Below are 17,907 nucleotides of genomic sequence, written 5' to 3'. Positions count from 1 at the left end.
ATATAACTTAATATTTTCCAAGGTAGAGAACGAGACTGACTCATCTGGCCTAGTCTGATAACTTTAGACCTTGATGGAATTTGGTCACTACATGAAAAGTACACGTCACCGGAATTTCCTTCTCAAGGGAATATTAGATTCGGCAAACAGAGAAAGGCGAAGAATCCTACATTCTGCAGTGACGCATGTTTTAACCGTGTCACAAAGGAGTAGTCAGGGCCGCTATGAATTCCTTTGATGCTCTCATCTAGCCAAAGCAGAAGGCTAGTAAAAGAGTGGTTTAACCTAGAAGGACGCGAAGGAATCAACTCGCACACTAGGAAAATTTTAGGGAGTCAGTATGAACATTTGGTTTTTGTTGTTTTTCCTCTGAAGTTAGGATGTTTACCACATTCTTCTAGCGTGTAGCGCTTTCTGCCTCAGAGTCGACCTTTTGTGTTGCCTGCAGATAAAGTGGTACTCAGAATTCTATTTTTATGTCGTTCTCCTTCTGCTGAAGCGTGTGTTGTTCTGTGAGGTGCTTGTTCTCTTTATTTCTGGGGATATTAACAGTCCTGTCAGTTTGTGTCTCATTCTCTCACACGTGTGGGTTCTGTTGAGACCATTTTAAGACTTTTTGGAAGTTTCCAAAAAATACAGGTTTAGCTTCAGCCTTTGTAATGTCGTGATATACATATATGCAAATACGTGCTTTTTGTTTTTATCGTTGACATTGATTTCTTCATCTATGTGTGTATGAGATGTTTATGCAAATTTGTACATGCTTTTATAATTGTACAATTTGATTATTTGAATATGTTTACAAACGTACAACCATGCGTAATACATATATATATATATATATATATATATATAGATAGATAGATAGATAGATAGATAGATAGATAGATAGATTTGTAAAACGTATGTATGTGCGTGTGTGTGCATTCAGAGTATGCCACAATGGCCATGCACAATATGACCCATGGTTTAACGGGGCCATCCGGTTTGTCGCTGAAACGGAAATGTAACCAGGCTCTCTGCAGCCGTCATATCCAGCCCCGAAACACGGAAAAGTGATGCAAACACTGCCAAACGTTTCAGCAAAAGGCCAGGGTCCATGATCAGCGGGAGGCACATCACACACAAACGCGATAACTGGGCCAGTGTTCCACCGGAAACTGGTCAGCGTCTCATGAATAATTCCGTGTCATCTCGATTGTTAGGTTTGGATAGTTTTGAGGCTAATGGAGTTGAGATCTGAATATTCTGAATAAATTTAAGTAAATGCATTTTAAGATTTGAATAATTCTAAGTTGAATATTTAAATTTCAGTAACTCCAAGGTGAGTAGGTTTTTAAATGTTTATAATTTCGAAACGTCATTTTAGATTTGGAAAATTTAAGTCATATGGATTCTAAGATTTGAAGAGTTCTGAGTCAAATGATTCTTGGATTTAAACTGTTCGGAGTCTGATTCTTTGATCTGAACTATTCTGAATCCGATAATTCTACGATTTGAATGATTTTAAATTCGGTCAACCTTCGCTGGAGAAGGTAATAATGTCAATAAAACTTTGTAAAATTAAAGTTGAAAAGAACTTCGTGAAATAACTAATAAATACTTATGAAGTAATAAAGATATAAAGGGATGTATGATATTCATAGCAAAGTTATTGATTGATTCGAATATGAGACGACACGATGAGATAACAAACCACTTGTGACTTAATATTTTCCAAGGTGAAGAAAACCAGACTGACGCATCTGGCTAAGCCAATTTAGTCAATACATGAGAATTAGCTACACGTCACTGGACTTTCCTTCTCAAGGGAACTTATTATTCGGAAAACAGTGAAAGGCGAAGAACTCTGCCATCTACTCGGACGCGGACATTAACCTTGTCACAAAGTCTTACTCTTGGTCATCTTTTATTCCTGTTGTTCTTCTATTTTGCTAAGACAGAGGAGCGAGAAAAAGAATGGTTTAAACCCGGAGGACGCGAAGGAATCTCCTACGAGGGATAGTTTAAGTCAGAGTTAGGGGGAAGGAACCGGCATGATTGTGTAGTGTACGTGCTTTTCGTCTGATGTCAGCATTTTTGTCACATTCTTCTTGTATTAATATGATTCTGTACGTAGTCTCCTTCATGTGTGCAGCGCTTGCTGGCTTCCAGTTTTCCTTATGTGTCGCCTTCGGATAAAGTGGTATTGTACTAAGTATTCTAGTTCCTCATTGGGCGGGTGGGTACCATTCTCAGCTAGCACTCTGCTGGCCCTGCGTTCGATTCTCCGACCGGCCAACGAAGAATTAGAGGAATTTATTTCTGGTGACAGAAATTCATTTCTCACTATAATGTGGTTCGGATTCCACAATAAGCTGTAGGTCCCGTTGCTAGGTAACCATTTGGTTCTTAGCCACGTAAAATAAATCTGATCCTTCGGGCCAGCCCTAGGAGAGATGTTAATCAGCTCAGTGGTCTGGTTAAACTAAGGTTTACTTAACTAAGTATTCTATTTTTATGTCGTTCTCCGTCTGCTGAAGCTTGTGTTGTTATGTGTGGTGCTTATTCTCTTTATTCTCAACACTTCTGTTGATATTAACAGTCCTTTCAGTTTGTGTTTCATTCTTTCACACTTACAAGAACACGTGTGGTATATTAAGATCATCTGAAGACTTTGAAGTTTACTGCAGAAGCTGTATGAATGACGAGTCTTCCAAAAATTCTTTTAATTGAAGCTTTCGTAAAGTCGTGATATGCATTTATGCATATACGTGCTTTTGTTTTCAGCTTTGACATTGATTCCCTCATCTATGTGTGTATGAGATGTTTATGCAAATTTATACTTGCATTTATAATTGTACAGCATGATTATTTGTATATGATTACTTCACTTATTTGTGTATGAGATGTTTATGCAAATTGTACTTGCATTTATAATTGTACAGTATGATTATTTGTATATGTTTACAAACATACAATCATATATATATATATATATATATATATATATATATATATATATATATATATATATATATATATATATATAGATAGATAGATAGATAGATAGATAGATAGATAGATAGATAGATAGATTTGTAAAACGTATGTATGTGCGTGTGTGTGCATTCAGGAGTATGCCACAATGGCCATGCACAATATGACCCATGGTTTAACGGGGCCATCCGGTTTGTCGCTGAAACGGAATGTAACCAGGCTCTCTGCAGCCGTCATATCCAGCCCCGAAACACGGAAAAGTGATGCAAACACTGCCAAACGTTTCAGCAAAAGGCCAGGGTCCATGATCAGCGGGAGGCACATCACACACAAACGCGATAACTGGGCCAGTGTTCCACCGAAACTGGTCAGCGTCTCATGAATAATTCCGTGTCATCTCGATTGTTAGGTTTGGATAGTTTTGAGGCTAATGGAGTTGAGATCTGAATATTCTGAATAAATTTAAGTAAATGCATTTTAAGATTTGAATAATTCTAAGTTGAATATTTAAATTTCAGTAACTCCAAGGTGAGTAGGTTTTTAAATGTTTATAATTTCGAAACGTCATTTTAGATTTGGAAAATTTAAGTCATATGGATTCTAAGATTTGAAGAGTTCTGAGTCAAATGATTCTTGGATTTAAACTGTTCGGAGTCTGATTCTTTGATCTGAACTATTCTGAATCCGATAATTCTACGATTTGAATGATTTTAAATTCGGTCAACCTTCGCTGGAGAAGGTAATAATGTCAATAAAACTTTGTAAAATTAAAGTTGAAAAGAACTTCGTGAAATAACTAATAAATACTTATGAAGTAATAAAGATATAAAGGGATGTATGATATTCATAGCAAAGTTATTGATTGATTCGAATATGAGACGACACGATGAGATAACAAACCACTTGTGACTTAATATTTTCCAAGGTGAAGAAAACCAGACTGACGCATCTGGCTAAGCCAATTTAGTCAATACATGAGAATTAGCTACACGTCACTGGACTTTCCTTCTCAAGGGAACTTATTATTCGGAAAACAGTGAAAGGCGAAGAACTCTGCCATCTACTCGGACGCGGACATTAACCTTGTCACAAAGTCTTACTCTTGGTCATCTTTTATTCCTGTTGTTCTTCTATTTTGCTAAGACAGAGGAGCGAGAAAAAGAATGGTTTAAACCCGGAGGACGCGAAGGAATCTCCTACGAGGGATAGTTTAAGTCAGAGTTAGGGGGAAGGAACCGGCATGATTGTGTAGTGTACGTGCTTTTCGTCTGATGTCAGCATTTTTGTCACATTCTTCTTGTATTAATATGATTCTGTACGTAGTCTCCTTCATGTGTGCAGCGCTTGCTGGCTTCCAGTTTTCCTTATGTGTCGCCTTCGGATAAAGTGGTATTGTACTAAGTATTCTAGTTCCTCATTGGGCGGGTGGGTACCATTCTCAGCTAGCACTCTGCTGGCCCTGCGTTCGATTCTCCGACCGGCCAACGAAGAATTAGAGGAATTTATTTCTGGTGACAGAAATTCATTTCTCACTATAATGTGGTTCGGATTCCACAATAAGCTGTAGGTCCCGTTGCTAGGTAACCATTTGGTTCTTAGCCACGTAAAATAAATCTGATCCTTCGGGCCAGCCCTAGGAGAGATGTTAATCAGCTCAGTGGTCTGGTTAAACTAAGGTTTACTTAACTAAGTATTCTATTTTTATGTCGTTCTCCGTCTGCTGAAGCTTGTGTTGTTATGTGTGGTGCTTATTCTCTTTATTCTCAACACTTCTGTTGATATTAACAGTCCTTTCAGTTTGTGTTTCATTCTTTCACACTTACAAGAACACGTGTGGTATATTAAGATCATCTGAAGACTTTGGAAGTTTACTGCAGAAGCTGTATGAATGACGAGTCTTCCAAAAAAATTCTTTTAATTGAAGCTTTCGTAAAGTCGTGATATGCATTTATGCATATACGTGCTTTTGTTTTCAGCTTTGACATTGATTCCCTCATCTATGTGTGTATGAGATGTTTATGCAAATTTATACTTGCATTTATAATTGTACAGCATGATTATTTGTATATGATTACTTCACTTATTTGTGTATGAGATGTTTATGCAAATTGTACTTGCATTTATAATTGTACAGTATGATTATTTGTATATGTTTACAAACATACAACCATGCGTATATATATATATATATATATATATATATATATATATATATATATATATATAGATAGATAATTAGATAGATAGACAGATAGATAAATAGATTTGTAAAATGTATGTATGTGGGTGTGTGTGCATGCAGGAGTATGCCACAGTGGCCATGCACAATATGATCCGTAGTCTAACGGGGCCATCCGGTTTGTCGCTGAAACGAAATGTGACAGGCTCTCTGCAGCCGCCATATCCAGGCCTGAAACACGGAAAAGTGATGCAAGCACCGCGGAACGTTTCAGCAAAAGGCCAGAGTCCATGATCAGCGAGAGACGCATCACACACACACGATAAATGGGCCAGTGTTCCACCGGAAACTGGTCAGCATCTCATGAATAATTCCGTGTCATCTCGATTGTCAGGTTTGGATAGTTTTGAGGCTAATGGAGTTGAGATTTGAATATTCTGAGTTAAATGAATCAAACGCATTTTAAGATTTGAATAATTCTAATTTAAAAATTAAATTTCAATAATTCCAAGTGGAGTAGGTTTTTAGATGTTTACAATTTCGAAACGTCATTTTAGATTTGAAAAAGTCAAGTCAAATGGATTCTAAAATTAGAAGAGTTCAAAGTCAAAGGATTCTTGGATTTAAACTGTTTGGAGTCAAATGATCCTTAGACTTGAACTATATGGAGTCAGATAGATTATTAGATTTGAACTGGGTGCAGTCCACTGATTTTCAGATTTGAACTGTTTAGAGTAAAGTAGTTCTTAGATTTGAAATCAGTCCAGTGATTTATTAGATTTGTACTGTTCTTAGTGTAATGTTTCTTCGATTTGAACTGTTTGGAGTCAAATGATTCTTTGATTGGAACTGTTCCGAGTCCAGTGATTCCTAAAGTTGTTCAGTCAAATGATACTAAGATTTGTACTCTTCTGAGTCAAATGATGTGATTCTTAGATTCGAGCTGCTCCTAGCCTAATGGTTCTTAGATTTGAATTGGCTGGAGGTGTTAACAAGAGGTAGACGAGGTAATTAAAGGGAAAACGGAAGAGAGAGGAAAGTTCCACAAGTTAGCAGTAGAGGGAAAGGGATTGAAACTATTAGTGCAGGTAGCGATTAAGTTTGATTATTCCTGTTGTTTCTGGACATCTCTAACAAGGAGAAAGGTTAGCCGTTAACTTTTTGAATGGGTGGCCACTGAGAAAAGAGAGCACATCAATCGCTGTCACATTCATTCTCTTACTAATAAATGGAGAATGAGAATTGTGTGGCCAAAAACGAAAATAAAAATTACCACAGCTTTAGTCATTTAGCACAGCTACACAGAAGGGCCCTGAACAGACATCCAGATAGCCAACTTCACAGGGTAGTAGTGTCCTCATACACCCACACAGAAGGCTCTTCAGCAGTACATCTGCTTCTGAAATCAACCTAAACCTCATAACCTTTTCGTGTCTTCGTACACCTACACTGAATGCTAATGGGCAGAACGTCAACCACTGCTACACAGAATATAAGCTTTCATAGCCATACAGCCACTTGATACACACGCACGAAAATTCCATTGTTTGGATTTATTTTGAATTCCGGAGCATCCTAGAGAACATTGTTGACGACTGACTTGTCTGAATTCCAGTGGTGGCTTTATTTATTTTTTTACCAGAAGTCCTTGCATAACCTGATCTATAAATTTTATTTTAAAAGCTAGCTTGTGCGTTTATTTGTACATTTATATCATAAGGCTGAAAATAGGCTCCATGTTTTAAAGGTTCGTAATAAATGATATTCCGTATTTCGAGCGATTATAATGTCAGGTTAAACAGGAAGCCCTCTGAAGTCCTCCTTCTGAAGGGTAAAATAAGAACAAATAAACCCGAGTGAAATTAATTTCCCACTTCTGGTTTATGCTCCAGCACTCTGTAGGGGTTAATTGCTCTTGCTGTGTTATTGTATTACCTTATTGTTGTTGTTTCGGACTGCGCATCCTGTTGACGCAAAGGGGAAACAATGACAGTGTGTTTTGTTGTAGCCATGACCGTGTGGCACCGGGTTCGTTCCATAAACTTTCACTTGTTTGGCTTGGTCCGTCACCATATGGATATGGACAGACCTTGTGCGGGTAATTTTATAGTACACGTTTACATTATTCATGGCTGTGATTAAATATGTTTTGGTGCTTATATATATATATATATATATATATATATATATATATATATATATATATATATATATACAGTATATATATATATATATGTGTATATGTATATGTATATGTATATATATAGTAATAATCAACACACAATCACGTGTGGAACAGAAATAAATTTCTGACTCACATCAGGATCGAACCCAGGTCTCTTAATTGAAAGGCAAGGACGCTGCCCACTAGGCCATACAAGTCTAAAAGAAGTTGGAACCTGGGAGCAACTGCACCCTAGGAATTACCTGGGCAAGCTAACTGCTTGCATACCAGCGAGTTTTCCCCAACTTCCCGACTCAGCGCTCTTGCCTTTCAATTGATAGACCTGGGTTCGATCCTGATGTGAGTCAGAAATTTATATACATATGTATGTATGTATGTATGTATGTATGTATGTATGTATGTATGTATGTATGTATGTATGTATGTATACACACACATTTGGCCAGAAGTTATTACACTGAAAGAGTGACTAATATTGTTTCTATAAGAGAGTCAGAGTAGCTTTTATGTGACGACAGTTCTACTTAAGTTATTATTTTGAAATTAGAATTTCGTTCTTAATGCACCTTCACCGCGCGTTCATTTATCCAGGGTCATGATCAACATGTCTGGAGAAAGGAAAGGTTCATTGATCAAGTTTTCTTTCATTTCCAAAATGTTTTTTCTCGTGGAAGGATATTGATACTTGAAATATATTCATCAGAGATCATTTAGAACCATATTTTGTCTCCGAATGTATTCAAAACGCATTACTGAATGTGTTTTAAATAAACACTGTTCTCTCCACCGCCTGGCATCCTGGATATATATATATATATATATCTTTATGTAACGTTTAAATTACAGGGAACATACAGAATTCTTTGCTCGTTGCGGAAGAGTGCACTTCCGGTTGATAAGTAGCCCAGTGACGGGATTCTGAAGGTCAGTTGAACCCCTCCTTCAAGAAGCTGGATTAGATTATATATATATATATATATATATATATATATATATATATATATATATATATATATATATAGAGAGAGAGAGAGAGAGAGAGAGAGAGAGAGAGAGAGAATTCTGAAGCCGCTTGAGCACTGAAAGTTTATCACCGGGGCCCATCCAGCAGATAAATGGTGAATGTAGCAATAACTATTGTCCTTTTGGTCCTAGATTGGAAGCACCACAGCCGCGTAGCACTCAGGTACCCATGTAATCGCTAAGTTAAATTGGAACAATGGGTTTTTAACATATCGTACCCACCAACTTGTATTCTACAGGAGACGAACCTAGAACCTCCATTTGCATCATAGATTGTTAGCAATAATACGAAGGTGCCCAAAAACATTGGCACGTTTGGAAATGAATTTTCGTGACCTTACAGAGGAAATGCCATGTGCTCGGCAGAAGTCCTTTATAGATGCTTAGGCCTTGGAAATCCATGGAATATTTTCCTAGAATTCCCCATGACTTCGAAGACGCCGTGACCTCGTCGTCTGCTTTTCCCAGATTTCTCTCTCCTCTTTTGAGGTTAAGCCAAGTGATACGAGGTCACCATTCCTGATCAGAATCCAGTAATTTTTTTTATTGCTTATTCTTAACCTTTTCATCGCTTATGTTTATATATTTTCTGATTATTCGTATTTTAATTTCCTGCATCCTAATTACAACTACTTTTATTATTGTTCTGCTTTGACTTTCTCCCACGTTATTATTATAATTCAGAAGATGAACCCATGTTCATATGGAACTAGCACACAGGGGGCCATTGACTTGAAATTCAAGCTTCCAAAGAATATGATGTTCGTTAGAAAGAAGTAACAGAAGGTACTGTAAATACAGAAATGAAGAGATCACTTGTTAAAAAAGAAAAATAAATTAACAATTTAATAAATAAATAGATAAAAATGTAATTAACTTATTAAGATACAATGATAATTTTATTAGGGTAGTTAATGCATTGCATCCTCACATGAACTTTTGAAGTTCCAGTAACACATCTTCAGGGAGACTGTTCCAGTCTACATTCCAAGGGTGTGGACATTATATTCCGGCGAAACTCGTTTACCTTCCATTTTGGCTGATTTCTTGAGGATATGCGTTTGATGACAAGAATAATGATGCTAATGAATGTCCCCTTTATCCGCAGAAGATCCTTTTATCGTATACATGCTTGCAATGTGAGTCATAGACCTTTTCGGCTGGATACATGAGTCACTGCGCAAGATACGAATAATTGACCAAATTACAAGGACCATTACATTGCTGTGTATCTTCTGTAGTCTGGGTTTTAATTTTTTGTAAGGGAAAACTATTGAGATGGCTTTGCCTGTCCGTCCACACTTTTTCTGCCCGACCTCAGATCTTAAAAACTACTGAGGCTAGAGGTCTGCAAATTGGAATGTTGATCATCGACCCTCCAATCATCAAACATACCAAATTGAAGCCCTGTAGCCTCAGTAGTTTTTACTTTATTTAAGGTTAAGATTAGCAATGGATCGTGTGCCAGGCACCGCTAAAGGTGCCAGCCGCCGACGCTTCTTCGCTTGACCGCATCTGGGGCAACTGATCGCTGCCAGGTCGTGGCTGAGAGTTTCATACTGCAGCATATCGAGAGTTTCTTACAGCATTATACGCTGTACAGAAAAATCGATTGCGCCGAAGAAACTTCGGCGCATTTTTTACTTGTTTACTCTTGTGCTGAGTTATTCCGCTACGCTTCAAGTTTGCGGTATTGGGATGGTGTGTTCAATAGTCATGTCATTTTATTTTCTTTTCTATTTGGTCATACTCCATTAGCATTATTGGCCCCAAAATGGTTTTGTCTTTTTTTCTTTATATTTAATAAGGGTTTCGATGCTACTCCATTCATGTTTTTAGTCTTTGAATCGTCCTTTCGATTGTTTTTTCCGGATTCAGTTTCTCATTTGCTGATTACCTGATACCCAAACCTGGTTATGTATAAAATACTGGATAAAAAGTCTTCCCAAAATAGCGCTCATCGTTTATTGAATTATTGTATGTATATATATATATATATATGTATATATATATATATATATATATATATATATATATATATATATATATATATATATATATATATATATATATATATATATATATATATGGTTAAGCATGTTATATTTACGTAGTTCTGGACATTCTCGTAATGCTTTGGTTTGTCGTGACTTTGATGTATTGTTAAATGACTGAATCTTTGTTATATTCTTTTCGGTCAAAACCCACCCACATAATTTTTCCCCACCCTTCTTCAGTTTGTTTATATAAGGGGGCATAATTTTCCGTAAGGGCCTTTGTACTAAAAATATAAAGTAATCGTACATTACTGCTTAAGTTGCGTGGGTCCGCCTCTCAGAATGTCTCCTCTAATTGATTTTAAAAACGTTTCTAATCTCCGCTTTCAGATAAAGAGGCAATTTTATTTTCTTATAAAAATACATCAAAATTCTACCCGAAAAATTGATTGGGTGATTTCATCCGAGCAGCAGGAAGTTATCTTTATCCCCTTCACAAATGAACATCCTGTTTATATGTGACCCCATTAAATCATGGGAACAAGATTGCGTATCACTTTTTTCTTCCACTTCTCATCTCTTCCCAACCTTAAAAGGGAGAATAATGTAAACTATAGAAAAATAAATGGAAAAGGAAAATAAAAAATATAAGAAATACTTTGTGGCTAAAAGGACCCTGGTAGCGACACGACAGGGTAGGAGTTGCCACTTCGTGATTTTCCGGCGAGCGAGGAAGGCGCCCCTGTTCAATAATGCGGACGAGATGTAGAACGGAAATCTAAATAAATGCAAATTTAGGGAATGGAGTGTTGTGTGTTATCGAAATTCATCGGGTTATTTGGAACTGCTTCATATTGAATGAGGTTGAGCCAACTGTGGCACACCGCTTGATCATATGACAGCTGATTCTCAGAACGTAAACATTACAAAATAGGAACGATCGTGTTTTTATATATATATATATATATATATATATATATATATATATATACTGTATATATATAAATATATGTATATGTATATTATATATATATTTATATAAAATTTTCATTTCTAATGATTATGTATAAATATATATATACTATAATCATTAGAAATGAAATATATATATATATAAAATTATATATATATATATATATATATATATATATATATATAGTTATAATATAGAAATTAGAATTATACATGTATACATGTCCGTGTAATCATGAAGGTTCATGCTTTAAACACGGAAGATCTGCACAGAGATCTCTAAATGAAAACGATGGTCTAGGATGACAAACAAAAACAGTAGACTATTCTGGCCTCAGCGTTTGTTTTGTCATGAGATGCTGCTTATACGTGTTCTTGGTCTTTGTTATGAAATTCTGCGGATGTGATCAGCGTTGTGGAATGATTGCTTCGTGGATGTGTGGACTATGGTTCTCTCTCTCTCTCTCTCTCTCTCTCTCTCTCTCACACACACACACTTACGAGTATAAACGTGACGTAAGTTTGTTTTTTAATCAGTTGCAAATAAACACTTGCCTTCTATTCTCACAGTATAGTCATAAACAGGATGCGTGGGTTTATTCATACTTATAAATTTGTGAGTGTGTGAGAATTCTTTGTCACTTATACATACGTGACTTTATTTTCACACATTTTAAACTGGAAATAATTTTTGATATCGAATACACAATGCCTTGGGTATAACTTACACCCAGTTTTCTAAGTCGCATTTTAACCAAAGGGTCAGGTTCGAATCCTGGCCAGCGCAGAAGCATTTGCTGTTGTTTCAGCGTATAGTGAAATCGATATTATATGATATTTGTGGCTTAATATTTTGTGGTATTACACACACACACACACACACACACACACACACACACACATATATATATATATATATATATATATATATATATATATATATATATATATATATATAAATATATATATAATGTATGTGTTGTGTGTCTATGCTCACACAAAATACAGGGCCCTGTTAAGTGTAGAAATGGCCCTTGGTAATGCACTAGCCTATTATTCGGTGTGTGTGTTTGTGTGTGTGTGTTTTTGTGTGTGAGTGAGAGCGAGAAAGTTGGACTTTGTGTTTGTGCTATAATTCATTACATGATTTCAGTATTTGCTTTTTTGGGGGGGTTCTTCCTTTAAGAGAGTCTCAGTAAATGTGTTAATTTGTTTGTATGATTTAATATTTATAGAATCATTGTAGCGTTCCTAATAAACTTTCGATGCCTGTTGTGATGGGAGTTCTTTCCAACATCCAGAAGCGTTGTTTATGCAAGGCAAATCCCATATTCGCAAGACAGCATGTAGATTGAAGGAGCAGCATTGTCCTGTTGTTTGAAATACCTGACTTACTTTTTGTGAAGACGCCACAGTCTGTTTTTGTAAACCTGTTATCATCAAGGTCGAAAAACACACTTATCTCGGACGTTAGGCCTATTTCCATAAAACATGACCTTATTAGCATGAAACGTTACTACTGGTCTGTTTGCGCGAATTTGTTATCAGACAAGTGGAAAAACAATACTGAATGACTGGAAATAGAAGACAGGTAAAATAATGTTATAGGTGGCTGTATGAGGTAGCTGACAGGTTGGGAACGGTAGGCCCATTTCAAACAACATTATCCGTTTTCGTAGTTCGGGAACCACCACGGATGTTTTCTTGAATTTCTCATGGTACGGGTCGAAGAACTAGGTAGCAGAAGGCAGTTACAATATACACTGCTGCTGCAGGGTCGCTGATTAGAGTCAGGAAGTCGCGGAGCTGATAAACGTCTGGATTTCTAACGAGCTGTTTCCGCTGTATGCATAAGACAAATGAGTAGTATCACCATCCCAGGTCGAGATTAGCTGAAGTAGAGACGTGTTTGTTCTTTTGCTTTTTCCTAACCGTTTCGTTATTTTATCGCTTATTATTAAAATGCAGTCCAGTCCAACTTATTCACGTTGGTGTCCAAGTCTGCATTATCTCTCTCCTCTCTCTCTCTCTCTCTCTCTCTCTCTCTCTCTCTCTCTCTCTCTCAGGTCTCGTAGCTTGGTGGTAGCGCATGTAACTCACTCATGGTCGAAGTACACCTAGTCGACCGATGTTCGCATCTCGAAACGGGCGAGTAACGACGAATGGATGTGCTCTGTAAAATCCAGTATACCTCTGTTTACCTAAGCAGTGTACTAGATATCTTTTGCCCAGGAGAGAGAGAGAGAGAGAGAGAGAGAGAGAGAGAGAGAGAGAGAGAGAGAGAGAGAGAGAGAGAGGAGGGCCTCGAAGAGGTAATTCTCTCTTTACTAGGGCTGAACCATTCATGACATCCCCCCCTCCCCACCCCCACCATAAACTCGCCTGGCAACCGTAATTGACCTAAACACACCCGGCAGCGTGGCTTGCATGTACGTGAACACAATTGGGAACGGATTTTATGAACGCGGCAACCTTGCCAAAAAAAAACAAAGCCTACGTTAAAGTCATTACTCTAGCTTGGACCGGTCAGGACTGTTCCTTTTTGTTTTCGAACGTTCTCCGGCACAGGAGTTGTTTGTGGGTGCCTCCAAAAAAACCTGACTTGACTTGATAACTCACACTGTCTTGTTTGCTTGATTGTATTTTTTGTTGTTGCTCTTAAAGAATCGAGTGTTTGCCTCTTTGTGTCTTGAGAAATATTTGACTTGTTCTATTTAAATGTATGTTTTCAGTTTGTGTATTAGTATACAGGTTAATTGATTGATGGATACAGATCGGAAGAAATGCAAAGTAACATATTTGTTCCATTTTGAATTGTAATCATTTCATTTATGTGCATAGATAAAATAGACAGATAGAGGGGTAGAACACTAAAGTATAACACCAGTGAATTAATAGAATATGAAACAGATTCCAGGAAAATAAAGCAGGTATATTTTAAACCGGAATTAATGAAGAATTCTTCATGGGAAACGACGTATTTGCTAATTTCCTTTTTTTAAATGTCATATCCCGGATCGAGACCAGTTCACAGCTGCTTGGGCGAGAAATATCCAGAATGGACGGGTAAGGACGAGGCTGGGGTTCGGGGTTGGCGCTAGAAAGGAAAAGACAAAAAAATAACTTGCACTGTTAGAGTGTACGATGACGCGCATATACACACACACACACTTGGAGCTGCAGTGATGTATGATTATATATATATATATATATTATATACATATATATATACATATATTATATATATATATACATATATATATATTAGTATATATAAGCAAATTAACTCTGCTCTCACAGCATTTGTTTTTTATTGTGGTTTTTATATTGATATATGTTTTCCTTACTTCAGTTGTCAGTGGCCACCTCAAAATGAAAACTAATTATTTGATTCCCTATAAACTTGCACAACTGTTTCAGAGCGATAGAAAGAGAGGAATAAACGAACCCTAAGCTATATGAATCTTTATTGTTACATGAATGAGGTCACAGATGTGAGCACCAGCTGTTAAATAGCAAAGAGCGGAGACACATTGTTACTTAGGAAACGAACTATCACCGAGATGCATACGTGTTGAACCTCACACACGTCGGGAGATAGAGGTCCACGAGCTAGACCGATCCAATCCAGAGCCTCCTCTCCCTTCCTCTCCTTCAACTTTCCTACTCCTCCTCCTCCTCCTCCTCACCTGATGTCGCAACATCTGTGGATGCTGGGCGGAGGTGTTGGGGCGGGCGGGCGGGGGAACCGGGTAGATGGTTGGTAGGGCATGTCTTCGATGCATGCAGCAAGGTTAGTCCTTCCGACCGTTGTTAATGGCGCAGGCATGAAGTACGGAATGCTTTTATGATCCTCTCTGCCCGCAAGTGTGTGTGTGTGTGTGTGTGTGTGGTTATGTATGTGTGTGGGTGTGCTCTCACATGCGTTAGCGTGCATGCAGAAATTGAAAGCCTAGAGCTACACAGTGTGAGTTTTTACCGCTCTAATTCCGGGGCCAATGGATGGCACCGTTTCTTGGGGAAAATTCCCTCGAAAGTTTTAGAGATAGCTTCCGGTGAGTCTCATTATAAAATATGTTACAGTTGCCAATGTAATACATCGATGCCAACGTCACAATAGGACATGAATTATATATTTAACTGAGCTGACTAAAGAATGAATGACCTATTATCTCCACTATTCAGTCGAAATTCAACGTGTCGTTTTGTGGAGTGGACCACTCGTTCAGTACCGTTGTGACTGAAGTTTGGCGGTACAGTTGAGATCTAATCATCTATCTTCATAGGTCTATCGGCACAAATGACTGTCTGTCTATCAAGTTCAAATATTATCGCGTACACTAACGATGCTGTGTTGTGTTTCCTCTCTGCAAAAATGAATAAACACAACTTATGAAGAAGCTCTTAACATTGACTTGATATTTAATCACACAAAGACTAAATGCAATATTTTGAATATTAATATGACAGAAATCGAAAATGTTTCGGCATTTGAGATTGAACCTGTAAAATCATTCAGGGATACATAAATTTTATTGTGAATTAAAATGGGGACAATCCACACAAGAAGTCAATTTTATGCGAAACTAAACTAGACTTTGAGAAAATTTAATTTTGTCGCCTAAACTGTTTTTTTTTTTTTCAAACAATGATTTCGTGGTTCATCTTCTACGGATTTATTCGAAAGTTTTTTGTGCGGCACACCCTACAATGAAAGTTCCTCGTTGGACGAGTCGGTAGAGTTCTCGGCTAGCACTTTGCTAGGCCCGAGTTCGAGTCTCCGACCGGCCAATGAAGACTGAGAGGAATATATTTCTGGTGATAGAAATTCATTTCTCGGTATAATGTGGTTCGGATTCCACAATAAGCTGTAGGTCCCGTTGCTAGGTAACCAATTGGTTCTTAGCCACGTAAAATAACTCTAATCCTTCGGGCCAGCCCTAGGAGAGCTGTTAATCAGCTCAGTGGTCTGGTTGAACTAAGGTATACTTAACTTTCACCTTACAGTGAAAAAAATCTTGAAGCTTTCAATTCGTGAAAGTAATCATTATGCTTGCCAAGAGGCCCACATTTTGATATTCCAACATTTACAACAAAAAAATCATTACGTTTGCTGTGCGGTTTACTAAGTACCCCGTGTCATTTACTGAAGATTTTATGCTTTCATCATATATCTTCGGTTTTCTTATTTGACGTTTATAAATAAAAAAAGTGTGTAGTAGGTTCTTTATTATATAACGATAATTTTAATTCAAAATAATCTGAAGCAAATGAAAGAACCTTGCCATGTATATGGCAAATTTCATTCTATTTATGCATTGTACGGTTTAACCCTTTATATTGGCTCTCAAGGCTTCCATGCGTCTTATTCTGACATTTCATTGTAATGACATAGCAAAAAGATACTTGATATGATGAATAAATATTTAGAAAAGGTAGTGTGACTGAAAATTTCAGGAAGTCTTCCTTAACATATTTTTCATGTTACGCGAAAACATATGGGCTAATTTAATCAGTCATATTAGTTTTTTCCGTCACTGTTTACGTGTTATGACTACTGCTTGTATTTCTAACCACCTCAGTTATTTATGTCCATTTTATGGATGAGATGAAGCAAAAATGAGCTGAACTATTTAAAGGAATGTACAACTGCTTCTCTCGCACCAAAACACTTGAGGGAACTCGTAAATCTGCAAATATTCTCTTCGTGCCATAACGTGCAAAAACTTACTGCAAAGTATGACATGGCCTTAGAAAAGGAACTCCGTTCGTGATGTTCACTGTGCTTACTTTTCTTTGAGAAACGAACTGTAGAATAATGGAAACGAGTAAAAAATGCGCCGAAGTTTCTTTGGCGCAATCGAGTCGTCTGTATAGCGTATAGTCAAGGCCACCGAAAACAGATCTATCTTTCGGTGGTCTCGGTATAATGCTGTATGAGCCGCGGCCCATGAAACTTTAACCACGGGCCGGGGGTGGCATGGACTATATCCTTGCCAGAAGCACGGTTATGGCTAACTTTAACCTTAAGTAAAAATAAAAACCACTGAGGCTAGAGGAGCGCAATTTGGTACGTTTGATGATTGGAGGGTGGATGATCAACATACCAATTTGCAGCCCTCTAGCGTCACTAGTTTTTAAGATCTGAGGGCGGACAGAAAAAAGTGCGAACGGACAGACAAAGCAGGCGTAATAGTTTTCTTTTCAGAAAACTAAAAATACCCTTGTTAAAACACTCACTGTAGCAGAAAACTTATGTCCGGAACAATTTCTGAGGCTGGGAATTCACGTTGATCTCTATAGAGGCTAAAAATTTGACATTCCAGCACTTTGAGAGTCAGGACGTTTCCAAGCGAATTAAAGCTGGGATCGGTTTCAATAATCCTTTCTTCTGTAATGTAGGTTGAGTGTTTTGCTCTTGTAATTAAATTTCTGTCCGTTTGTGCAAATAACTCACTGTAACGGAAGGTAAAATATTAATGTATACACAAAATAAAAATTTGGGTTTGATAAGATATTTTACTACATACTTTTTTATTTTAAAATTATTTTGTAATACTACTACTACTACT

General features: G+C 37.2%; 1 protein-coding gene across 1 annotated transcript in view; it reads left to right on the top strand.

Moving 5' to 3' along the window:
* Positions 1–17,907, top strand: part of LOC136847941 (uncharacterized) — a 76,003-nt gene that overhangs the window by 24,507 nt on the left and 33,589 nt on the right. The window contains exon 2 of the mRNA XM_067119960.1: positions 3,498–3,507. Within this exon, the coding sequence (XP_066976061.1) occupies positions 3,498–3,507 (10 nt within the window). The remainder of the gene's footprint in view (positions 1–3,497; positions 3,508–17,907) is intronic.

Source organism: Macrobrachium rosenbergii, chromosome 18, assembly GCF_040412425.1.
Source record: "Macrobrachium rosenbergii isolate ZJJX-2024 chromosome 18, ASM4041242v1, whole genome shotgun sequence".
In the NCBI taxonomy this organism is placed as follows: Eukaryota; Metazoa; Arthropoda; class Malacostraca; order Decapoda; family Palaemonidae; genus Macrobrachium; species Macrobrachium rosenbergii.
Note: the sequence above shows the minus strand (reverse complement) of the source record. Positions and strands in the feature narration are given on the sequence as shown.